The sequence below is a fragment of the Eucyclogobius newberryi genome, unplaced genomic scaffold (genome assembly GCF_026437365.1).
Source record: "Eucyclogobius newberryi isolate DKJ021-1_F unplaced genomic scaffold, fEucNew1.0.hap1 SCAF_20, whole genome shotgun sequence".
Classification (NCBI taxonomy): Eukaryota; Metazoa; Chordata; class Actinopteri; order Gobiiformes; family Gobiidae; genus Eucyclogobius; species Eucyclogobius newberryi.
This window is the reverse complement of record NW_027315835.1, coordinates 17,660,932-17,684,976: the sequence shown is the minus strand read 5'-3', so window position 1 is coordinate 17,684,976 and position 24,045 is coordinate 17,660,932. Positions and strand designations below refer to the sequence as shown.

Below are 24,045 nucleotides of genomic sequence, written 5' to 3'. Positions count from 1 at the left end.
GAACGTTTAAGCTTTATTCATGTTATAGTAGAAAAAGCTTCAGTTGTAGTCATCTGGACTACAACTGAAGCTTTTTCTACTATGGAACACGCCTGGACGAATGAGGGATTACACCGACATATTTATTCATGTTCTGAAAGTCCCTGATCGCAGAGGCATTGGCGTAGATCAGTTCATTCTCATAGATATTTTCTTCCGGCTTCTCATTGAGCAGCAGACGGTCCAGGATGCACTGATGTAGAAACATGTACTGAGACTGCCAAAGCAGAAAAAGCAGAAGCCGTATTATATTTAGTCATTTAGAACGGTCTTGAAGCCAACACTTCCTTAAAGCAAAGAAGGAGTAATTTAATGTGATTATCATCCTTACCTCTGTTTGTACCATGTGTGGTCGGTTTAGTCTCATCTTATGCACAAAGCCGTTAATGTCTACTGCCTTTTCTGTTTCCATCTGCTGCAGGAGCACGTCCAGTGCTATGATCGTGCCTGTCCTGCCCACTCCAGCACTGCATGTCACAGAAAGGAGTTCACTTTTTCTTATCACACCTTTTGATCCGCAAATAAATTAGTTGATGATTTGTGGACAATAATGCACGCAGAACTGTCATGTTTGTTCCTCGCCATAAACAGGAGATAAAATACAAATAATTGTCTCTCTAAGCCAAATCTGCCCTTCACGGTTTTATAATATAGAAACAAAATACTTCCTTTCCCAGGTTGAGTTAGAGACAGAGTAACACAGTAACTTGGTATAAGAATCTGGAAAATTAAACCAGCAGTTATTTCAGACTTATAATAAATACAATTTTCCTATCACATGAGAAGGCTTTTTACTATTTAAATAGCACCCCCTTTATGATAAAGGCTTTATCACTGTCCTGTCCAGAGACAGGACTGCACTGCCCCATGAGGAAACCCTTCTCCATCACAGCTTCACTCCGTGTGAGAGGCCCCATCCTTTCACTGTTTTAAAATAAATGCCAACAAAGTGGATGTTGTTGTACGAGCCTCTATAATGCTGAGAGTTGGGTTGATTCCCATATTTTTGTAAATTGGATATACACCTCCATTCATCTGTGTAGCCTACTTTAGTCTCAGACTGTACCTGCAGTGGACCACTGTAGGCGCCCCTGCAGCCTCTGTCTGCATGTGTCGTCGAACCAGCGCTCTGAACTGGATCAGGAGCTGTGTTCCTTGTGGGACTCCGTGGTCCGGCCAGGCAGTGAAGTGGAAATGCCTCACTGTTCGCTCCTCTGATGTGTGCCTCTGCATCAACAGGAGGGTGTCAGTCTATGGGTCTTATGCAAAAGATTGTTTCCGGTCTAATAGAGCTCAGAATTAAGTGTAGATAAAAATATTTTGCATGATTTAAAACAAATAAACATAATCTTTCTTAAAGATGCACGATGCAGCCTTCTTAGCAGAGCGTCCGCACTCTGTTTGCCTCCATGGATATATGAATGCATTGCCTAGAAGGTTCCACAGTATGGCCTTAAAGGTATCTATTTCCATGGAGGCAAGCGGATGATGCCACCAGGCTAAGTTACAGGTCAGATCCATGGAAAGCTGACCCTGCTCACAGTAAGGATGCATGTATTTCAAAGAATTGTTTTTAACATTAAAACACCTATTCTTGAATAAATACAAAATGTTAATGCCATACTGTGGAACATTTCAGGCAAAGCAATAACCTATGTTCATTCATAGAATTATGTTTACTTGAAAAAGATAAAGCAAAAACCATAGAGTTGCATCAGCTACAATGATGTAAAAGTAATGATGATGTAAAAAAAATTAGCCATTCTTCTAAGAGCAGTATCAGAATATTTGTGTGAACCAAAAAAAAAGTGTTGTATTGTTAGTGTTTTACTACTCACTATCCTGCCCACATGTCCCAGGCAGGATTCTGTGCTTGTTAAATGCTTTGCCGTTTGACAAGCCACTGTCACTCTCTTAATACATAAACATACATGTTTCACTTTAAATTCCCTCAGTGTCCAGTCTGGTTCCTTCTGCTCCGAAGTGGTGAAAACCTCCAAATCTCCTCCTACATGAGCGTTGCTATCAGGCCAGTATTGTTCACATTTAATCTGGAGAAAACAAAACGATAATTAAACCTGTTCTCAAAGTGCTTTTAAAGTTAAATCCTGTTCTCACCCGTCCTCCTTCGGTGCAATTGGTTACCATGACGATGCCTCTCACTTTCTGCTCCCAGACCATTCTCCAAAAGTCTCTAACAGTGGACGGCAAAGGACCTTGAGCTGCAATGAACTCCTTTTTGCTATTGTAGCCCTAAGGATCAATAAGTCACATTATAATTCAGCAGCAGGCTACGGCCAAATGTATCTGTGCTCTTCATCTCATTACGCACCGGTATGTAGCTGGCATTTATGTAGTCATTGTGAGGAGAGGATGAAGTCAGTCTTACACGGCTGTGGTCGTCTAGATTGTGAGCAAAGTGTCAGTCAAAGCTTTGTGCAAGTTTGATTAACACATACTTACATGGGAGAACATTGATAAAACGGTTTTTCGATTTGTTTTCTTGTATTGTGGCTGCTTTCTGGCTCTGCTCTGTGCCAACAACTGCAAGGTCCTGCATATGAAATTACAGGTGAAAGTCAAATAAGAGATAAAACAAGATAAGCAAGTTTTCAGTGTAATGTTCAGTGTACGGTTTAGGCAAAGATCTCCACTTAGAACAATACATTAGCTATTTTAAATAAGATTACTAACCTCATATTCTAGGCTGAAACCTTTATTTTCATCTGCACTTAACTCGTTGAATAGGCAGGGGAACCTATCCAAAGGAATCCATCTAAAAACAGAGCCAGCAGTATTTGTTAAAAATAAAAATAACTCTTTAGGTATATGTTAAAACATACTTGGGTTTTTTAACCGAGGTCCTGTTTGCACCGTTGAGTGACTTCTTATGTTTCCTGGAGGAAACAAAGATCATTGCTGATACTGATTTAGTCAATTACTGATAGATTATAGCAGACATTTTATTTCTGCCAACCTAATTATGTTAGTTCTTCTTAACATAATAAAGACAACCACGCAGACTAGAGCGAGGAAAAGCAGTACACCAAAGAAAGCTCCTGCAATGACTCCTGTAAACACATCATCAGACAGATATATTAGTAATGTTGGCATGGAATACAATAAATTAATGTATGACAAAGAAACTCACCCCTGGCGTCAGTGGCACATTCAAAAACATATGGTTTGCTTCTTTGTGGTCCAGATAGTGAGGAAATTGATACTTTATATTTCTTGGCTGGTTGAACATTTGATATTTCCGCATAGAGCTCCTCATTGTGTCCCACTTTATGCACTTTATCAGAGACATTAACTTCCACTGAGTCCCAGACACCACTTGGTCTTTTCCATTCAATGTAGATGGAGTAACCAGCGTCCCAGTTCTTACACGTCGCCATCAAAGGAGGGGGAACTAAAGAGTTAATCAAAGTTAATAAAACATGAATTATGAAAAGTCATTTCACAAGAAAACAAATTTTTGGTTCAGACACAAATTGTTGTATTCCTTTGTCTTATACTTATTTTGTACTGTTTGTATTGCATTTCATTGATGTGTTTCAGATGACATCAAGACCTATAAAGTAATATTTAATAAAGAAGTAAAGTTCTTAACATTGTAGATATTTATAATAAAGCAATTTCAAGGGCCAAGAAGTCATTTTATGGATTCTTATGAAAATACTGTCTGGAAGTAAGACATTGTCACAGTTCAGAATGTGTAAACCACCAATGCATTACAACTTATTGAATTATATAGATTAACTTACATTTGTATGTATATGTAAACTATGAAAAAAGGTGCAATTTATAGTCTGGAAAATACGGTACTTTGATGGGTAATTTTTTTTGCTAATTTTGCATAGGTACAAATCATTTTAATTGGGAAACAGGATGGTAAAGAAAATAAAGTCATTTGTGTAGTCCCTCAATCGTCCAGGTAGATTCCATAGCAAAAGAAAACCAAATTCATCAAAGCAGCTTCTTCACTTCCTCTGCCAGATGAACTGAAGAAGTGTCGAAACGTCATCACTCATAAAACATTTGTCCAGTTGACAGAATTTAAAAAAAATTGCTACAATAAAACGTCAACAAAGTGGTCTTGAACGGGACATTGTGGGGTGGAACGGGACATGATGAGTATGGTCCAGATGAAGAGTCGACATGCAACAGTGGCTGATGGTACTTACTGATAGTGAGGGCGTGGTTGCACTGCTCCAGCCCCTTATACAGCAGCTTCATGCTATAGTTTGCACCAGGGTAAAGGCCAGTGAATTTAACGTCACCACCAAAGCCAGAGTTGGGATGTGGCTGTGAGCCATTGGAAGCTGTTGCATCTGTGAACGCACCGTTAACCTTTCCTTGGATCGACGTCTCTGTAACGCTCCAGTCCACTATAGTACAGTCTATAACTGCAAAGGAACAACACGTGATTTAATGTAAAGCCAGTGTATTCAAATAGTCTACTAAAAGAATCAAAGTACCTGTCACTGTTTCAATTTGAAAAGGAATACTCATTAACATTGCAAATTCTGTTACAATGGCAAATGTATAGACAGTTCCGGGCTTCAGAGATGTGACAGTGAAGGAAACAAAATCTCCCTCTCTGATCATTTTACTGTTAGCGCTGTCGCTAAAAACCACACTGTAGTTCCAGTCTTTTCTCACATTCGGCCATTGCAAAGTTACTGTGGTCAAGTCGCGTTCTGTCACCTTTACTTCAGACACTCGAGGAGGAACTGAAACAAGAATCATGAGTAAGTATTAGATTTGATGTACACTAAAAGTGACAAAAACAGATGCAGAGTTTAGCTACCTGTTGGTTCTTTTTGTAAAATCCCACTGCTTGACAAATTGGCAAATTCAGTAGACAGTGTGAAATTGTATAGAGTGCCACTTTCAAGTCCTGTAACCTCATGTGTTACCACGGCTCCTGAGGATGTTACTGGCACACGCTTTGATCCATAATTAAGTACATAGTCCTGGATATCGCCCACTTTGTCCCACTCTAGAGTTATACTCGTCTCTGATTGTTTTTCTGCTTTAAAGCCAGTGGGGTTACGAGGGACTAGAAAAAGAAGTAAAGTAAAGGCCAGAGGGAGAAAATGTTAGAGATTCAGGAGCATCCATTCATACACCCTTAGCAACACTATATATATTTTGTTCTGCTGTAACTAACTGCACACACTTTAAATTGTAATTGTAAACAGAATAAAGAATCTCCAGCATCTTACCTGTGGCTGCAGTTATTTGGGCACCGATGCTTCGGACACTTTCAAACACGGCAAAAAGAGTCAAATTGAACAATGTACCACTCGTCAAGCCTGATACAGTTTTTTCATTTGTTCCTGATATGTTTAAATGACTGTTTTCATAATGTAGAATATACTCTATGACACCAGGCACTGGCTCCCACTGCAAAGTTATACTGGTCTCACTTTGATTGACGGGTCCAAACCGTTCTACCTTTCGAGGAGCTAAAATTGGAAAAAGCCAGACATAAAAGCATTTGTGAAGGTTTCTTTATAGAATCATTTAAAACATGCAGTCTTACCTGTGGCTGCGCTAATGCTCACTTCAGCACCTGGTATGTTTCTAAAATAAGGAACAAGAGTAAAGTTGTATCTTGTGGTGTTTTGGAGGTTTGAGACTGTGTATTGTGCTGGATTTCCAAGCTCCTCTGCAGTGATGTTAATTTCTTTTCCATTAAACCTCAAAGTGTAATATATTGAGTTGTCTTTCATCCACTGCAAAGTTATACTTGTCTCATTTGCTTTGACTGCTTTCAAATCCTTGGCTTTGGAAGGAGCTAGACACACACACAAAAAAGAATGAGATAAATGTCTCTGTGTTTTACATAAGGAAACTTACCAGTGGCTGCAGTCAGATTGGCCCCAGTGCTCCGAATGCCTTCAAACACACTATATAGAGTAACATTGTATGCAGTGGCACTAGAGAGATTTGGCACTACATAGTTCCTTGAATCCTCCTCAGTCACGTCTGTCTCGATTCCATCAAATTTCAAAATGTACAGTTGAACGCCTGTCTTCTTTGTCCACTGAAGAGTTATACTGCTTTCACTTTGACCAACTGCAGTAAATGTCTCAACATTTTCAGGAGCTGGAAAAGAGACGATAAGATTTAAATACTGACCACAAATATGAAGGTTATGTACATGTTGTTGCAAGTGAAATGTCTCTTACCTGTGATTGCAGTAAATGAAAAGCCAGAGCTAAGAAGGTCCCCCACTTTAGAGCGCAGAGTCATGTTGTATTTGTGAGCCGGCATGAGGCCAACTAACTGGTGTCTAACTGGAGTGTCAGGACTCCATGTAATTTGTTCAGTCTTTTCTGCACCATTGATGATATAAGACAAATCATACGTATTGACACCTTCGACCTTGTCAAATACTATGGTTACAGTTGTTTCGGTTTTTTGAGTGACAGTGACATTTTTAACATTTTCAGGTGCTGCAAATAGACAAAAATGAATCATATTTTCAGTTGCAAAGCAATGGCAACTGGGCAAACTATAGTGTATATATTAAAGTGAGATCTCACGTTTTAGGGTTGTGGTCGACTGAGTGGTCACTGGTATTGTTGTTGTCCCATTAGTAGTCAGTCCTTGGCAGTCAAGGCCCCTCTAGTGAAGAAAAAACATCACAAGTTTTCACAATGGTAAAGCTGTGAAAATATGTTTTATGTGATCAGTCAGAGTGTTGTTTAAAACTGTGCTTCTTTATATCACTTCAGATAAATAATTAGAAAGGTGTTTATTTGAAAGAATATTACTCACAAATAGGCCATAAGTAGTCTATCCGAAAGGGCATCTGACACAAAACTCTATGCTACAGTCAAAACAGAGGTATAAAGCATGTGGTGGTCTGAATTTTCAACCACTGGTCAAATTAGCTGCTATAATTTTGAAAAGAAAAAAAATAATTCTTTGATAAGGAAAACTGTGTGTAGTATCAACTGTATTTTGTATTTATTAATTGATTTATTTTTTCTGAATTAAAATTGCATTTATAATTTCATTGTTCAACACCATTCACCCAATTTTAAGGTTGCTTTTCTTTTTTAGACTTTCAATATTTGAATACAGCCAACTTCTAAGATGAATGATGTTTAAAGGTGTAACTGTTCTGGAAAGGGCTCTGCCACAATGGTCACACAGTATTCATTTGCAGGTTTTCCTCAATTAATACCTTGAAAGTCATATCTGACCTGATTGTATCCATGGAGATAAATACATATATTGCGTAAACACACACTGTACAACATTCCTGGCAAAGCAATAACATCTCCATGGAGACAAGCAGGTGGCAGGCCCTCCACCTAAAAAGTTGTGTAGTGCCCCTTTAAAATGTGTGCGTTTTTATTGTGTCAACTTAAGACAGTTGATAAGCAAATCACATGAGGCTTTTATTTGAAAATGAGAATGTCAAATTGCTCATTGATATGTTACAAAAAAACAAAAATTGCACCTTTGTAAGAATCGAGAAACACTAAAATAAGAATGGAAAAAACATGCAAAATAAATTAAAATAATGCCTGTAATACAGCTGTTCATTCCCAGCATTTCCTCATTTGTATTCCATTGGGGGAAGTTACAAGAAGAGATAATTACGGCTATGAATAAAGGTCACATAGTATATATCATAAACACTTACAGCCACCATTAAAACTCCACTGTGTTTTACTGTCGCAATGAACCCATTTTCAAGCACTTTCAGAAGAGCACAACTGAATCTTACGACGTACACTTGTACCATTGCAGATTGGTGAAATGTTACGGCCATGTGTGTTAAATAAGATGCAGTGTAATGTAAAGATAGGTGTGAAATGCACTTACCCAGAACAGGCTCAGATTGAACACCAACAGGAAACTATAAGCGGTGAATCTGAAAGTAGAATAATCCATTGTAGTTTGTTAGTCTGTAGACATAGTTAAAGCTGGTTTGAGGGCGGTGGTCTGGTATGAGTGGCAGAAGGCTGATCCCAATATGTTGACTTTTAATTCTCAAGCATATCCTCCCTATGTCACCTCTGATCTCTTCTCCTATTAGGAAGAAACTAAGTCAATAGCCGCTTCTGTTTTTCAGCCTTGTAACCACACAGACCTTTGCCCTGCCCCTCACTTCCTTATAACTGTCAAAATGATATCAATCATTTGAGTCATTTGCATAATCTTGCTTTATGAACGGGCTATAAATGTTTTACCTATCTTGTGACCAGACCTAGCAACAAACTTTGCATAGCCTGTTTGCCTATTTTACTCGTTTATGTCGATAAAGGAATTGTAGAACTGCACTATAGGCAACGCTTTATGGAGGCAATAAAATATAAAAGCGGGAAATATAATGAAGAAGTGAGCACTGATTGTAAGATTAGTTGTATTCCACTCACGATGACAGCTCTTTCTTTTTGATCTGGTGCTGCAGAATAATGTAAGTAATAAGTAATGTAAGGAGAATTGGACTGAAACTGATGAGGGTGGTTGTTGTTGTTGTTGTTGTTGTTGTTGTTGTTGTTGTTGTTGTTGTTGTTGTTGTTGTTGTTGTTGTTGTTGTTGTTGTTGTTGTTGTTGTTGTTGTTGTTGTTGTTGTTGTTGTTGTTGTTGTTGTTGTTGTTGTTGTTTTTAAAATTCTGTAAATAGTTTACGTACGTAAAACATCAATTGACTTATAGGGCCTGCACTTTGTGGGAAAATTTACAATTGACAATGCTGTCACTTAGTGGTGTACATTGGTAAGTACACAGTAGAGTAATAATTCATTATGTTTGTGTCTCCACAGTTCTGCAAAAAGGTTTGCAGAGACAATGCTATGATCATACATTTGGCAAAGAGCTTGGGATCGTGATAGATCTTGGCTACTCTTACTCCAAGTTTGAAAAACAAAACAAAAACACATACATTGTTATGCTGGATGTAATCTAAACCCCCTGTAATGACCCTATCGGCCCAGTGCTCCTCTTTGGACACTGAACTGGACTTCTCACATCGAGCTTGGCAAAACAGAAGGCCAATATTTAAAAATAACAACAAGCTTAATGACGTTTACACGACAGTGCAGTGAAGGTCAGGCGGTGTGGACTATAATAAGCTGTACACTGCAGACATGGCTCTGGTACAATTACAGCCTCTCACTCGATCTTAAGAGAGTGGTGCAATTATTCAACCCTAAAACGTCATTGATTGATTGATTGATTGATTGATTGATTGATTGATTGATTGACTGATTCAGAACGGCCCCGCCCCTTCCCACCTCTGAAATTATGACGTAATCAAATTCCAACGTGTAATATGTGAGCCGCCAGAGGGCGCTCTAACAGGCGTCACGCGCTCACGGGCCGTAGCACAAAAGGACAACAAACATCGGGCGCTAGCACAGCCACGTTAGCTAGCTTCTTCACTCTGAGGGCGTCGTTAGTTTGTGCTTCAGGAGAGATAAAAGCGTGCGGACTGTGAGATAAAGGCAGAACATCAACGGCGGCGTGGAGAGAACCGTCTCCTTCACAACTCAGGTAAATGTAAACGTTCCATACGAGGGATTTCGTTATAGTTCATGCACATGACCGCGCTGCAGGTAAAGTCCTCCGGTCTTCTGGGTTCTTGGTGAGTTACGTGCATGGATCTATTATATTATGGTTACGTGCATTGTGTTTCGTAATTGAACAGTTTGTTCTGGTGCGCGTGTTGCATCTGTTTGTGTATTATGCAATAGTGGTGTCAAGATTATAGTTATTCGATCATCGTAGTTCTTTAAGGTTAGGTCACAATATAATCGTACGAACTAACGTTAGCTTAAAACACAAGACTTTTTATTTATTTATTTTTGTCCTTAAATAACTCTAAATAACATGTGTAACAATGTAAATTGCTTTTTATCAGGGTGTTTTTGTCACTTAACTTATTTTGTGTAATTCTGAGTTCAGTTGATGTTTGGTCAAGTTCTCAGTATTTGCAATTGCAACACTAACATTTTATACCAGGACATCCTTTACATCCTTATAATGTAACATATTGGCAACTATGTAAAAGCTTATGTAAAAACACACACTTCTGAGGTCGGAAACGGATTTAGTTTGGGTTGGAGAAAACTCACGCGTTTTCTGGCCCTAAGTTTGTCTCAGTTCCAGACTCCAGAAGGTTCTCCTGCTCTGGACCAGGGCAAGAGCTGTTTAGGGTTAGAAAAAACAATATGGGCCAATCAGCTGTGAGCACAGTGGCACGTGACACTGTAACTCAAACTGGGATCAGGATCTCTCTTATTTCAAATGGTTAATTTTTTTTTTATAACATTTTGTTTGTTACAGTACATGCATTTCATACATTTGAATCTAGTGTATGTGTGCATTAATCCTTTTTGAAAGATGATTATAATTTGATTGTCTTCAATATCACACATTTTAATGTATTTCTTTTACTTTTTTGTTCTTTACCTCTGAACTGTGGCAGAACCAGAAATGTGTGAACTTATTTTTTAAACAAACAGATCCAGTTGTAATCACCTGCACTTGTGCACCCTGAGTTAGCCCCGCCCTCTCCCCTCTAGCCTGACTCCTATTGGCTAAGCTGTGTCTGTCTCTGCCTGACCTGTGCTTCAGTGGCTCAGGGTTTAACCCAGGTTCAACCCAGGTTTCACTCATGATCGTCAGAGCTTCAAGCAACAGCTTTGTTGGGTTTTGTTAACAGAGAAGTTACTCCAAAACTGAGTAAGTTCAACAGGATTCAAGCTACAGACCGCGGGACAATTATTAGGCTGGGTCATGTCAACACAATGCTGAAGCTTACGGTTGTGATTTTTATTTGATCTTTTTCAGAAATGCAGTCGGTGATAAAGCAGAACTTCCATGTGGAGACTGAGGAGGACATCAACAAACTAGTCAACCTGAAGCTCACCGCGTCCTACACGTATATGGCTCTGGTAAGTCTTATTATTATTATTATTATTATTATTATTATTATTATTATTATTATTATTATTATTATTATTATTATTATTATTATTATTATTATTATTATTATTATTATTATTATTATTATTATTATTATTATTATTATTATTATTATTATTATGCCCGAGCGCCACAAGCTGGCGAGAGGCCTATTAATCTCGTAAGGCCGTGCGAAAGTGCGCACGTAGTGCGCACGAAATCGAGCGCGAAGCGCTCGCCCACTTCCAAACACTCACTAACGCACTCCTTCACTCATGCACGCCCCGTGCATACTAATTAGTAGTAGGAAAATGGAACATTACCGTTGTAAACGGGCAAAGCCCGTGCAAAAGTGCGCACTAAACGAGCGGTCGTCATCCCCATATAAAGCACTCATTTGCGCTAAGTAGCTCACGAATACGTTCCCCATCTCTTGCATGTTCCGTGCATATAAGCATGTAATGCAGAAATTGAACATTATTACTGTATAGAGGGCCAAAAACACAAAGTGGGCGGAGCCCACTCAAAATTAACGAAAGTACCCGTCAGTGACCAGGGACCCACACCATGAGGTAGGAAAGCGCGAGCGCTTTCCGAAAATGTATAGTTTATGATATTTGAAAAATGGGAAACATTGTTTTCGCATCGGAATATTATTCTTTCTTCTTCTCGGGACCAACCTCCCTATTTTTCACCCAGTGAACATTGACGAAAAGTCACAAAAATGTTCACACCTCTAAAAATCGTGCCTCTCTACATTCTGGCTATTTCCCTTTTCTAAAATAAAAAAATTGTCGCCTCAGCGCCCCCAAATGTACCAAAAATGCATTGAGAGATGGGAAATGACCCAAAAAAAATCTGATCGTAGAATCATAAAATTTGGCGCAGAGGTAGATGGTGACAAGAGAAGTAAAAAATATTATTACGGCAACGCCGTCTGCCCAACCAAATGTCGGCCATATTGCTTCAAAAATGGCTAAACATGACTTCGGAGTTTTTCCAAACGTCTTACTTTTACGAACTCCTCCCAGGGCGTTGGCCCTAAAAAGCTGAAATTTGGTGAAAATGCTACTGAGGAGTGGGACATCAAAAGTTATCCAAATTACATTGATACCTGTCACGGTCTCTGTGCGGCGAAGCCGCAAACTGTAGCTAGAATTTCAGAAATCTCCCATATTTAAAATTTCTGCCGTTTGCGCAGATAAAGTCCGAATTGCGTCAAATTAGAATCAGTTGTTAAACTCTTTGCCCTAAACCCACTTGAAGTGAAATAAATTAATTTGGCGCCACAGCGCCCCCTACAGATTTTATATGGAGGTTAAATGTTTAGTTTTGCGAAATTATATGAAATTTGACACACAACTCAATTTTAGCATCCCCATCAAAAAAGTCAATGAGACCCATGTCATAATTGTTATGGCGTTGCCGTAACGATGACCGAAACATTTCATGTTATTCCAATGGGGAAATCGCCAGAACATGTTTACACTTTAGACTTTCACAAACTCCTCCCAGGGCGTCAGCCCTATTAACCTGAAATTTGGTGAGACTCATCTTCAGGGGTGGACCATCAAAAGTTATCCACATTTTCATTCAAAGAGTCACGGTGTCTGTGCGGCAAAGCCGCACATTTTGCCAAGAATTCAAAATAAAATTGCTTTTTGATGGTAAAACAAAGGGGAGAAGATGTGACAGCGTCACAGATTCAGCAGTAGGCGTAATAAAAGGACAATTGGGGCGCGTTAGCGCCCCCTCCTCTTGCGGCGTGGCGAGGGCCGATCATTGCCGCTTGCGGCTATATTTATTACTACTACTACTATTACTATTACTACTATTATTACTATTACTACTATTATTACTAAATATTGATTTATTTTATTACAGGGGATGTATTTTGACAGGGATGACGTTGCCTTGCCAAAATTCTCCAGCTTTTTCCTCGAGCAGTCCGTAAAGGAGAGGGACCAGGCTGAGAAACTGCTGGACTATCAGAACATGAGAGGAGGACGCATTTTACTCCAGACTATTGCCGTAAGTGTACACATTGATGTCTTATGCAGTTTTTTTTTTTTTAAATTGCAGTCTGAAAAGCTTTATTCATAAATTACAATGTTGTGTTATAGAAGCCAACGCGAGAGGACTGGAGAGGAGGACTGGATGCAATGTCATTCTCTTTGGATTATCAGAAGTCCCTGAATACCTGCATTCTGGACGTCCACCGCCGAGCTGGCAACAATGGTGATCCTCATGTAAGTTGGGCACTCTTTACTAATTATTTTTGTATATAAATTGCATAAAATTCATATTTGTCACGTGTGTGTATATATATTTTTTTCAGCTGTGTGACTTTCTGGAAGACGCCTTTCTTAAAAGCAGCCATGAAACCATCAAGAAGCTGGGTGACTATGTGGGCAGTCTGGGCCGTGTCACCACAAATGAAGCCACTGGTGGAATGGGAGAATATCTTTTTGATAAACACACTCTTTAAGCTAATTTTAAAAACACAATATCTCAAAATTCTCAAAAAGCTAATTACAAATACCTAATTTATTTTGTTTACAGTATTGTCAGTGACCGGTGCTAGAAGTTACATATTTCAAAAGTTACAATCTCATTCATTGCTGCTGCATTTGACTGTCTTTTTAACATTCCGTTATGTTGGAAAATTGCAAATCACTGTTGTTCAATTGCAAAAAAATTAATTTGGGATTAAATATATGCATTGACTAAGAACTGTTTTACTTGTTTTTTACTTTTTACCCTTAAGCTGTATAAGCACAACATACACTAAGGTTTTATAGCCCCACTTTCTGGTCTCCTATAGATGCTGTAAAGATTGTAGTCGTACATTGCTTACTCATTCTTTGGAGCTTAATCTTTAACTGCAGGTTGTCAGACAGACAAAGGGTTTGGAACTAACATGCTACTTTGTAAATTGTACGTTTCAGCAAATCCCCGTTCACCTGCCGTCTGTTAACATCACATCACAGTTCAGTTTAGTGCTGAGCTACTGAAACATGCTACACTGTATTTTACAACCTCAAACACATGAGCAAATAGTGATGGCAAAAAGTCTTTAAAACTCATTTCAATTTTTGTGTTTGTTCTTTTACATTTGTGTTATTAAGAAGGCACATCGCACATTGGTGCTCAGTAGATTGACGATGGACTGCCTGGGCTGCTGACCTGGAGATTAGTGATGAGGACGGATGAATCTCACATTGCATAACACGACCACTCCTGCGATGCCTCGTCAATCTAATGAACAACACTTTGCCATCTCATATTGGCCTTCCAACATCTAAAGATAATTTATATACGATGCAAATATAGGAAAATACTTTACTGTTTGTCGTCAGTGAGAGTTGGAAGCAACAGATGTTACGGCAGTATTATTAAAGGGAGGAGGAGGAGGGGTATGGGGATTAAACCACAACTCCGTACTCCGGCGCTCTGGATTTGAGAGAAAGAGTTGCAGGGTGATCAGTGAGTCCGAGCTCGTGCAGTCGACCATGGGACTGTGAAGGCTCAGAGGGGTCCGAAGAAGAAACCCACAATACATGAAGATTTGGAAATGAAGCTACTGGGCGGATACAGATCAAGAGGTACAATCACATTATACTTTTGCTGAATTGTTATGTCACTGCATTTGAGGCATGAAAGTACGTTTTTTGTTTTGGTTGGACACGTTTTGATCATCTGTGATACTAAGGATTGTTCCCATGCTGGTTACATTCTTATTCATGTCTCTTTATGGTTGAAATGAATGTTTTTACATGTTAGTTACAGTGTCAAAAAGAAAAAAACGAATTTGGATAACTCAAAATGTTGCACATACATTATAGTTGTATAGTTGCAGTGCAAAACAATTTGAATCTTGCATTGTGGATAAATCTGGTGACGTGAGGAAAATCGATGGGTTTGTATACGTGCGAGGCCGAGATGACAGTGAGAGTAACAGGGATTAGGGTCAGCCATGTTGAGCATCTGGCTTAGAGCTGCTCCCCTGTGCTGCTCGGACAGAGGATTACACTGCCCATACACACAAGTCAGATCTGCTGATGGATTCCCTTAACTTTATATTGTCTCGACAGCAAACATGAGGCTGGTGAGCGCCGGGGTCCGGGTCAGGCGGGCTGTGGAGACGTCCGAGCCCGAATCTGAGGAGACGACAGAGACCGTCCACCACGAGCACCGCCCCGAGCACCATCCAGAGCACCATCCAGAGCACCACGAGGGGCACGAGGAGCACGAGCACCCGCACCCAGAGCATCACCATCCAGGCCATGGGCACGACTACACGCACATGAAGGACAAGTTTATGAATGAAATCACCCACCTGCCGAGTAAGACTGCACAAAACACTCAAAATCACACTCTCTTTTTTTTTTTTTTTTTTTTTTTTTTTTTTTTTGGATTTCAGCGACAAGTTGCAGTGGGTTTACCTTGAATAACAAGTACATCACATTCTGTTCAACTACTCTATATACTTTTGGGTTTAACGGGACTGAGCTGATAATGTCAGGCCTGAAGGGGACAGTGGTTAGCCCAGTCTGCTCTCTCTGAACCACTGTCATTATCTGATCTTACGAGAGGATTTTGCCAACTCATGCGCACTCGACAAACGGCAGAAGTCCGCTGACCTGTATCACCAAATTCTGTCCTTATAAATAACACAACACAATTTCTTTATTCTTTGTGATGAATGATTGTGTTTTCAAGAAAGTTAATCAGGATAATTAGAGCAAGATGCATGTAAGAAATGGCCATCTGTCTTTGCTTGTTTTTTGTAATCTATTATTATTTTACATTTCAAGGCATAATTACACTATATGATGCAATATCTGTATTCATTCATCAATACTCTGTTGTTTTGTGTGTCTTCCAGTTCCCATGTGGGCTGTGGGGGCCATTGTGGTGGTGGTGCTTTTGCTGGTCGCCGCCTGCCTCTTCTGCGTTTTCAAGAAATGTTTTGGCAAAAAGAAAAAGCCAAAGAAAACCAGAGAGAGGAAAGGGGGGCGTCGCAAAAAGACTAAAGAAGGTGAAGAGGAAGGGAAAGATAGTAAGGTATGCCCGACGTTTATTTTTGCGATGGTGTTTTGAAAGTCTGACATGAATTATATATGAAAATGTGTCTTTAATAGGAGGGAGAAGAGAAGAAGGGAGAGGAAGAAGATAAGGAGCATGAGAAGTTGGGGAAATTGGAGTATTCTTTGGACTACAACTTCACAGACGCACAGGTACATTTCAGACCACATTTAGCTCAAATACTTTATCAACTTCACAGTTTCTATTTGTCTTTCCCAGCTCATTGTGGGAATACTTCAAGCTCAGGATCTGGCTGCCATGGACATGGGGGGCACGTCAGACCCTTATGTCAAAGTGTTTTTACTGCCAGACAAAAAGAAGAAATATGAGACCAAAGTTCAACGCAAGAACCTGTGTCCTATCTTCAATGAAACTTTCATTTTTAAGGTTGTACGATTGTTTAGTTTGAATTTAGCTAATCATTTCTTCTTTATAATCTTGTATGTGTGTTTCTTCTCACTTTCTCTAGATTCCGTACGCAGAGCTCGGCGGTAAGACCTTGATTTTGCAGGTTTATGACTTTGACAGGTTTTCTAAGCACGACATGATCGGTGAGATTAAGATCGCCATGAACAGTATTGATCTGGGCCAGCCAATGCAAACGTGGAAAGAGTTAGAAAGTGGAGAGAAAGAGGAGGTACGACAGAGCTCACAGGATCGCTCTCTAAATATGATCCACGCTCAACCATTTTTTGTTTCTATTGCAGCAAGAAAAGCTTGGTGATATTTGTATTTCGTTACGTTATGTGCCCACCGCTGGGAAGCTCACGGTAAATATTATGGAGGCAAAGAATCTAAAGAAAATGGATGTCGGAGGATTATCAGGTAAAACAAAAGAAACATTTAAAGTAACTCACTTTTATTGGCAGAGCTATCCACGGTATAAAATCTGTATATTTATTATGTCTGTTTTGTTCCTTAAGATCCTTATGTGAAGATTGTGCTGCAGCAAAATGGAAAACGAATCAAGAAAAAGAAGACGACGGTGAAGAAAAACACACTAAACCCTTATTTCAATGAGAGTTTCAGCTTTGAAATCCCCTTTGAGCAGATTCAGGTAAAGCATTTTCAACATTTAAAACATGGTTGTGATTAAGTGTTAAATATACTGTATGTTTTTGCTTCCAGAAAGTGCAAGTGGTCATTATGGTGTATGACTATGACAAACTGGGAAGCAATGACCCTATTGGTGGGGCTTTCATGGGCTATGGAGCCACTGGAGTGGGCCTGCGTCACTGGTCTGATATGCTGGCCAATCCAAGACGTCCTGTGGCCCAATGGCACACACTGATTGCAGAGGAGGAGGTGGAGGCCACGCTCAAGGCTAAACCCCGTTAGAATTGGGCTCATTTTACTTTTTACATTGAGACGGTTCACCGACTAACGCGTGCAGTCTGTTTACTTTGTGTTCACAGTTTGTTCATGAAAATGATGGTTTTGTGTTGTACAGAAGGTTTTGAAATTTTTTTGTTTTTCACCATAATTTCCTACATCCATATGTGAAGCAAAATGTACTGTGTGTTTATATGTAGGGCAAACAAATGTAGGATTATACTGGCAAATTTATGTTTCATGTTCATTTGTCAAGGTTTTCTGAAGACATAGCTCCTAAATGTAAATGTATTGGTGCCACATCTCTAATTAAACCTTCCATGGAGTCTGAACAAGCCTTGTTTCTCTTTTAGAACAGTAATTAGTGCAGTAGTAATACATAGTTATATTGTACTGCTGCATAAAATAGCAAAAGTGAGTGTTGTGTGGATCAAATATCTTCTATTCAAATTGTTTCCTTTTTTTTCTTTTCTTGTTGATTTTGTAAGAGGAATTTACAATTTGCAATTTCCGTGTATAGCTAAATGTAAGCACACATTTAAACATAATCAATAAACCCCAAGTCTCCAGAAGGACCAGTTATAGATCCATGTGACCAGTAGAGGGCGAGTTCTCCCAGCATTCAGTGGAGGAAGCGTTACCACGCAACAGCCAAACTTTTCACTCCGGCTGCTTTTGTTTTTGTGCGAGGTGAGTATCCCTATATCTCATAAATATTCTACAAGACAACTGAGGTGAAACAAACAAATCCTTTTTTTTTATTATTATGATCCCTAAATAAAAGTTCTTTATTATTCTAGAATCTCATGCTTAAAGCGCGTCACGTGACCATTTTACTTTAAGTAGCTAGAGCTAACGCAATCCCCAAAAGAAACTAACTATGTGTCTACTTTAACTTACTTGGTAGGTCGTTTCTCTGGATATTCGCTTTATATTTGAATCTAGTCTTAAAGTAGAAGAATGAGCGCGGGCCGAGCTTCTGAAGGAGCGGGCTGCTGTGTGTGGTGGGGCTTCAGTCCGTCCCGGGACCTGCTCTGCTCAGGTGAGGAACCACTACTACTGCGTCTCACTACAGCTCTAAAGATGAACTACTATTAGATACAGATTTTTATTTACTTATTACAGTTTTTCATGTGTTATTTTATGTGTCCAGGCCCTGTTACAAATAAAGAAGAAGCCAATATTCTTCTTGTGGGCAGTGCAGATCCTCGACACATTCTCAAGACCATTGCAGGACTGCCAGACAAACACAGTCTCCATGTGAGTAAAGTACAGTTTTCACTTAATATGACTACAGAATTTGTCCATTTTAAAATATAGCATTTACAAATATAGCTTTTACTCATAACAATTGCAATGTTGATTTAGTCTTGATTACAAAAAAAAAAACATTGGACATGGTGGCACAGTTGTTTTCTATAATGTTGCGCTTAATTGGTTCTCAAGACGATCCTCCAATGAGAAAGCAGAATGAGCCTCACATGACTTTCATTTGATGCCAGTTTATTTATTTAATTTATTTTATTTTATCTAATTTTATCTATTTTATCTACTGTATCTATTCATTTTATTTATTTTATTCATTTTATTTTTTTTATTTTTTTTATTTGACATCGTATGAAATACTAAATAACAAACATGGCATCATAAAGAAGTGCATATAGAACAAAGTACAAAGAGAGCAAAGTGCAGAAAAGGAAAGTACATAGAGCGCAAAGTACAAAGAGATCAAGGGGTTCAGCTGGAGTCCAGAGAGTCCAAGGGGATTTCACACATATGGGAATACATTGTTTGGGCTTTAGGTCCATTCATACATTTCAAGGATTTAACATATAATTTTAGCTCATTTTTAAAGAAAGCAAAGTTGGGGGCACACTTTAGGATTTTAGATTTGTGGATAAAGAATTTAACAAGACATACAATTAAATTTATACAGAGTTCCTCTTTTTTTACATTTAATTAACATACCAAATATTATGTCATCCCTAGTTAATGAAAATGATGATGATGGAAATATGGAATTTATCCAATTGTGTATTTCCAGCCAGAAAAAATGGACTTCAGCACAATAGAAAAACGATGATCAGTGCTTTCAATGTCCTCCTCACAGAAACCACAAGTGTTTTCTTACATTTTGAATCGTAATTTGATGCCAGTCTCAAAGCTGAATCCCAGTATGTTCAGACCATGGATATATTCTGGGTTTAAACTTTTGCATCCTCGCTCCGCGTACTGAGAAGGAGACAAACTTATAAGTGTCCTCTATCTGCAGGTCAAGGCAAATTCACAGATTCAGACGTGATTGTAGCACCTTTAATTAAACCTGTGCGCGAGCAGGCCACATACAGTCCCTTTAACTTGCCTCTCTATGGTAGGTGTGGGTGCTGGAAAACAACATGGAGGTGGTGGCCAGACAGATGCTGATGCTGTACTTCACACTGATGCCCGAGGACGGCATGGGACTCAGTGGTACGTCCAGTAAAATGGAAATGGAACACATTCTCAGCTCTAATGATTTGCCTTGTTGTTTTTTAGAGAAGACTGAAGCTTTCCTTGAGATTTTCGGAAACAGTGAAGTCCGCAGTCAGACGGCAGAGACACTCAAACGAGCAGCGTCACAACTGATCGTGACAGTTACTGAGACGATGGAAGAAGCCACACATCCCTGTCTGAACACGTCACTGCTCAAGGTATCACGTCGTCTCTTTGATTCAGGCTCTTCTTTGTCGCTTTTTGAACATTAGAAACGCTTCTCTGCTGTTCTTCTGCAGTTCAAAGAGCGAGACGAGCTGGTCAGGATATTCAAACAATGGACACAGCCGGAGTGTTCCGTATCGGGACATCCAGCTCCCGTTGTGATGTCTAAAGCCTGGGATTATCGAGTTCGCCAGCACCTCGGGACGCGCTACGACTCCAGGACAGGCTGCTTCGACTGGGACCTCACCATGAAGCTGCACGAAAAAGGGGTAGAGAAATAACCTGAACGACTTACCCTAACCCCTACAACTTACGCGATCATGTAAATGCCGCGTACACGTTGTAACTTTTTCAGGGCCGTTTCATCCACAAACATCAATATTGTCAATGGCGCGCAGGAGGCGTGGCGTTTGAAATGAGAGAGGGAGTCTACCAAAGTTTGAATCCAACTTTACTGTCCTGCAGGGTGTTCAGTCAGGTTGGTTTCTTGTGCCATTAAAAGGCTTTGACGCTGTGCATGTTTAAGTTCACTGTGCTGTTGACAGAAAGGGTCAAAGGTCGCCGTGACGGGCTACTGGGGCGACATAGTATCCAGCCCGTACCTCGCATTTGGCATCGAGACTGATGATAAAAGTCTGTTGAAGACACAGAACGGGCACCACGTCAAAGTGACTCTTTTAAATATTCAGGACAAATGATTTCACGTTGTAGTCATCTAGATCTGAGCCAACATTTCTCATTTTCAGACGGCACAAGACGTCTCTGTGGCTAATGTGCAGACATTGTTCCAGGCCTTGAGTCGTAGACAGAGAACTACTCCAGATGAAGAAAAGCGGGCGCCACCCACTGATACTGTCACTGCCAATGGTAAACATTTAGAACAGCACGTGCAACACACTGCATTGCTTAAGATGTTTAAAGTCGAACTATAATATTTGTTTTGTCCAGATTTGATGCAGCTCGATGGCATCTCTGTCACTTTCCTGCCCATGGATGCGCTGACAAAAATGCCACAAAAAGAGAAATATGTCAACTTTTTCAATGTGATTTTCTTCTCTGTCGGGTGTGTTTTTAAGCTGGTTCTGCGTAGCCCATTATCCACACTATTCCATGTTTAGTATTTCATTGGTGTGTCTTCCCGTGCTTTAAAGCTGCGTACACCAGTTGGGCCCAGCGCTGAGACAGATTGCGGCACCAGACGCCGTGCTGGTCGTGGAGTTGGCCAAGTAAAGGCTTTTTATAGTAACACAGCCTGTTTCCGTGGAGACAGTACAGTCACCGTGAAGCACATTTAGTTTTAAGTGACAGTCCTATTGTCTTATGTTTTCTCCTAGGTTTATCCTGGATCTGAACAAAGAACAAGAAAGCGGTTTCAGGACTAAAGTGGAGGACATGGCTCAGGAATCTGGGTTTGAGCCGTGGCAAAAGGAGACAACTGATGATGTTTTTGCAATTTTTATGCCACAGAGGTGATTTTACTTATTATCATGATAGTTATAGAGACAAAAGAGGTAATCTGAGCACACAATTCAAATCAAACCACACACAAAATGGGTACAAAACAAAGTAAAACGTCTTAACACTGCAACATGTCAACAAAAGGTCCCTCAATGGACCATCCTCTTGGTTTTGATTACTTCCATCGTCCTCCGACCTTCCCCTTCCCGTGGCATTTTTTGCTGTAGCATAAAAAGATGAGAACAGTGTTGTGTCCAATAAAATGCTGAAATTGCACAGACACTCACAATTTCTGAGCGTGTTGGATTCGGTTCAGGAGGACGTTTATCTGAAAGAGATAACGTGCCAAATACTCTTTATTATAGCTTCCTCATAATGTCATTTGTATTTGTAAAAGCTAACCTCATATTTCTGTTTCTTCATCTTCTCTGTCAACTCAAACTTCTCTGACTCGAGGTGGTAGATCCGCTCCCACATTTCTTTGGCTCTGGCTCTGAAATGCCAAAGAGTTCAATGTTACAACTAAGTAAACCAGGCAAATGAATCGAATTTAAAAGGACATATGCTAAATCAACAGTAATGAGCTTTTAACCTTGTTGCAACAGTGTTCTCCTCATTATTAGTTTCCTCAAACTTGCATTTTGATTGATTCATACATGTTTGAGTAATCTGAGCTCCAGTACTCGGCAATTCCTGTTTTTCCCTACGCCCTATCCCCGCCCACATGCCCAAAACTTTAAAAAGAAAGAAAAATTATACATGCAAAGTTCTAAAATGTCACGTAACCACTAGCACCTACGTCATTTTAGATCTATATTGCGATTTACAATGAAAAGAGTGTAAAATGATGATCTGCTTGTGTTAATTCTAGGTACCAGGACAAAGCATAATATGTGCCCTTTAATATTGTTAAATAAGCGCAAAGAATGTGTAATAAAAATATGAATTAAATTATTCTGAATGATTTGAGCGCATTTTCTGTCCCACAAATCCTCGTCAAATCCACAGTAACTTTGAAACAAGAATCACAAAACAATACTTATTCCCTCTCTACAGGTTGACCTCTGACATTATTAAAAAACAAACAAACAAATGATCCAAATAAAGTGATTTTCAGGTTTCCATAATGGTGCAGCTCTAATTCAAACAGGAGACACCTCAGTCCATCCTCTCTCAGATTCTCAATGGCCAATGGCATGCGTCTTTCGCCCAGAGTCTTCTTCTTGATCTCTCTTGCAGTTTGTCTTTTGCCTCGCCTCTGCTCATCCTGACAGACAGAAACATGAGTTGAAGACAATACAATCTCTAAAATAAGTCATTTTTCTTTTACTGACCTTTGCTAAAAAGCCCCCAAAGTGCGCGCCCATATTTGAGAGCACTTTCTTCTTCTTGGCTTCATCCTCTGCCCTCTTTTTCGCCTCTTCTTCTTCCTTCCTCTGCCTTTCCTCCTTAAAATGCAACAGTATGTTTGTCCTAATATGTATACTCTGAGATATCGAAAATATACTTTAAGAATACCGCAATCCGCATTTGTCTGTCTCTTTCTTTTTCGGCTCTGACTCGCTGCTGTTCTGCTCTTTCTGCTCTGCGACTTTCCTAAAGATGTAATGCATAATTGTTATTCACCATTTAAATAAAAAGAAATCCATAATCTGCGTCTGCCTACAATTCTGTCTTTAAGTCCAATCAACTCCTCTTCCTCCCTCTTCCTTTGCTCAAAATGGACATCAATCAAAGTCTGCAGCTCAAGGAGGTCCTTTTCCATCCTTTTTCTGTGAATGTCCTACCGTAACCAGCAGAAAGGTGTATAAACCCATAACATAGTGTATACAGGATACGACTGCAGTACATACATCAAAGTCCACCCGCTCTCCCTCTGGTATTTTGGGGGGAGCGAGCTGAGTGACATGTGGTCTATGGAGAAGAAAATGACATTAGGGAACGTCTATGCGTTTCCATGTATGTGTCGATCACCTGTATCTTGGGCGTTCTTTGTGTGGACATCAGCCAATTCACATTTGAAAAAGGAATAAAAAACGGTTATGGTTGAAGATAATTTTGTTGGCATGAATTTGCATGAATTTGCATTTTACACTTGTTTTCCTGCTTTGTCTCACCTCCTTCTTCATCATCATCTGTAAAGAAACACAACACAAAATGACAGGGAACAAAGCCAAGACTAAACATGAATAAATGACTGATTTTGAAGTTGTTTTGTCCGTGCTGCATACCTTCATGGTGAACTCTGAATTGAAAATAGTGAGGGAAACGTAACAGACTTTTAACAGTATGAAAATATCTGTGTATTGTAAATATTGTGACATCATAACGTTCAATAAACTCACCCGTGTTCTTCAACATCAGACATAATTATGCTGAACATAAAACAAACAAATACATTACATTACAATACATTACGTTATAGTATTACATATATTTTCAAATGCTTAAAGGATCAGTATCAAATCAGAATACCAGAAATAATTGTGTCCGC

General features: G+C 39.5%; 5 protein-coding genes across 5 annotated transcripts; 3 read left to right on the top strand and 2 right to left on the bottom strand.

The window, feature by feature from the left end:
* Window positions 1-79: 79 nt before the first annotated feature.
* Window positions 80-8,156, bottom strand: LOC140368763 (receptor-type tyrosine-protein phosphatase H-like). Its single transcript, XM_072455825.1, has 20 exons — window positions 7,891-8,156; window positions 6,597-6,678; window positions 6,240-6,506; window positions 5,908-6,156; window positions 5,591-5,845; window positions 5,271-5,513; window positions 4,853-5,104; window positions 4,521-4,775; window positions 4,227-4,448; window positions 3,191-3,451; window positions 3,017-3,110; window positions 2,883-2,936; window positions 2,734-2,815; window positions 2,503-2,593; window positions 2,372-2,442; window positions 2,158-2,292; window positions 1,971-2,090; window positions 1,106-1,266; window positions 371-506; window positions 80-256 (listed from the first exon to the last, which is right to left on the bottom strand). Exons 1-20 carry the CDS (start codon window positions 7,957-7,959, stop codon window positions 80-82), a joined length of 3,276 nt encoding a protein of 1,091 aa, XP_072311926.1. The 5' UTR covers window positions 7,960-8,156.
* Window positions 8,157-9,412: 1,256 nt separating this feature from the next.
* Window positions 9,413-13,609, top strand: LOC140368623 (ferritin, lower subunit). Its single transcript, XM_072455591.1, has 5 exons — window positions 9,413-9,563; window positions 10,863-10,966; window positions 12,861-13,007; window positions 13,100-13,225; window positions 13,315-13,609. Exons 2-5 carry the CDS (start codon window positions 10,865-10,867, stop codon window positions 13,462-13,464), a joined length of 525 nt encoding a protein of 174 aa, XP_072311692.1. The 5' UTR covers window positions 9,413-9,563; window positions 10,863-10,864; the 3' UTR covers window positions 13,465-13,609.
* A 1,424-nt stretch (window positions 13,610-15,033) lies between these two features.
* LOC140368621 (synaptotagmin-1-like) lies at window positions 15,034-17,731 on the top strand. Its single transcript, XM_072455589.1, has 8 exons — window positions 15,034-15,322; window positions 15,865-16,043; window positions 16,121-16,216; window positions 16,284-16,451; window positions 16,534-16,701; window positions 16,772-16,889; window positions 16,988-17,121; window positions 17,193-17,731. The coding sequence occupies exons 1-8, from the start codon at window positions 15,076-15,078 to the stop codon at window positions 17,400-17,402; spliced, it is 1,320 nt and encodes a 439-aa protein (XP_072311690.1). The 5' UTR covers window positions 15,034-15,075; the 3' UTR covers window positions 17,403-17,731.
* A 618-nt stretch (window positions 17,732-18,349) lies between these two features.
* Window positions 18,350-21,592, top strand: LOC140368620 (dynein axonemal assembly factor 3-like). Its single transcript, XM_072455588.1, has 11 exons — window positions 18,350-18,438; window positions 18,550-18,656; window positions 19,772-19,865; window positions 19,932-20,086; window positions 20,168-20,362; window positions 20,449-20,571; window positions 20,639-20,761; window positions 20,840-20,960; window positions 21,042-21,156; window positions 21,245-21,319; window positions 21,428-21,592. The coding sequence occupies exons 1-11, from the start codon at window positions 18,357-18,359 to the stop codon at window positions 21,564-21,566; spliced, it is 1,329 nt and encodes a 442-aa protein (XP_072311689.1). The 5' UTR covers window positions 18,350-18,356; the 3' UTR covers window positions 21,567-21,592.
* A 2-nt stretch (window positions 21,593-21,594) lies between these two features.
* On the bottom strand, window positions 21,595-23,923 carry LOC140368622 (troponin T, slow skeletal muscle-like). Its single transcript, XM_072455590.1, has 11 exons — window positions 23,783-23,923; window positions 23,669-23,686; window positions 23,526-23,541; window positions 23,405-23,465; window positions 23,218-23,334; window positions 23,070-23,147; window positions 22,886-22,999; window positions 22,709-22,818; window positions 21,954-22,044; window positions 21,839-21,879; window positions 21,595-21,772 (listed from the first exon to the last, which is right to left on the bottom strand). The coding sequence occupies exons 1-11, from the start codon at window positions 23,910-23,912 to the stop codon at window positions 21,727-21,729; spliced, it is 822 nt and encodes a 273-aa protein (XP_072311691.1). The 5' UTR covers window positions 23,913-23,923; the 3' UTR covers window positions 21,595-21,726.
* Between the last annotated feature and the right edge of the window lie 122 nt (window positions 23,924-24,045).

What these genes read in the sequence shown, in the direction of transcription:
- LOC140368763 (XM_072455825.1), bottom strand. Translation starts at nt 7,959, where the DNA reads ATGGATTATTCTACTTTCAGATTCACCGCTTATAGTTTCCTGTTGGTG. An exon ending in ATGTGCCACTGACGCCAGGG is followed by an intron (nt 3,111 to 3,190) that starts GTGAGTTTCTTT and finishes ATGTGTTTACAG; the next exon opens with GAGTCATTGCAGGAGCTTTC. An exon ending in AGAAGAACTAACATAATTAG is followed by an intron (nt 2,937 to 3,016) that starts GTTGGCAGAAAT and finishes TGTTTCCTCCAG; the next exon opens with GAAACATAAGAAGTCACTCA.
- LOC140368623 (XM_072455591.1), top strand. Translation starts at nt 10,865, where the DNA reads ATGCAGTCGGTGATAAAGCAGAACTTCCATGTGGAGACTGAGGAGGAC. An exon ending in TTTTACTCCAGACTATTGCC is followed by an intron (nt 13,008 to 13,099) that starts GTAAGTGTACAC and finishes GTTGTGTTATAG; the next exon opens with AAGCCAACGCGAGAGGACTG. An exon ending in GCAACAATGGTGATCCTCAT is followed by an intron (nt 13,226 to 13,314) that starts GTAAGTTGGGCA and finishes TATTTTTTTCAG; the next exon opens with CTGTGTGACTTTCTGGAAGA.
- LOC140368621 (XM_072455589.1), top strand. Translation starts at nt 15,076, where the DNA reads ATGAGGCTGGTGAGCGCCGGGGTCCGGGTCAGGCGGGCTGTGGAGACG. An exon ending in ACAACTTCACAGACGCACAG is followed by an intron (nt 16,217 to 16,283) that starts GTACATTTCAGA and finishes TGTCTTTCCCAG; the next exon opens with CTCATTGTGGGAATACTTCA. An exon ending in AAAGTGGAGAGAAAGAGGAG is followed by an intron (nt 16,702 to 16,771) that starts GTACGACAGAGC and finishes TTTCTATTGCAG; the next exon opens with CAAGAAAAGCTTGGTGATAT.
- LOC140368620 (XM_072455588.1), top strand. Translation starts at nt 18,357, where the DNA reads ATGAGCGCGGGCCGAGCTTCTGAAGGAGCGGGCTGCTGTGTGTGGTGG. An exon ending in TGAAGCTGCACGAAAAAGGG is followed by an intron (nt 20,363 to 20,448) that starts GTAGAGAAATAA and finishes TAACTTTTTCAG; the next exon opens with GGCCGTTTCATCCACAAACA. An exon ending in TGATACTGTCACTGCCAATG is followed by an intron (nt 20,961 to 21,041) that starts GTAAACATTTAG and finishes TGTTTTGTCCAG; the next exon opens with ATTTGATGCAGCTCGATGGC.
- LOC140368622 (XM_072455590.1), bottom strand. Translation starts at nt 23,912, where the DNA reads ATGTTGAAGAACACGGGTGAGTTTATTGAACGTTATGATGTCACAATA. An exon ending in GAGAGCGGGTGGACTTTGAT is followed by an intron (nt 23,335 to 23,404) that starts GTATGTACTGCA and finishes TGGTTACGGTAG; the next exon opens with GACATTCACAGAAAAAGGAT. An exon ending in TGAAGAAACAGAAATATGAG is followed by an intron (nt 21,880 to 21,953) that starts GTTAGCTTTTAC and finishes TATCTCTTTCAG; the next exon opens with ATAAACGTCCTCCTGAACCG.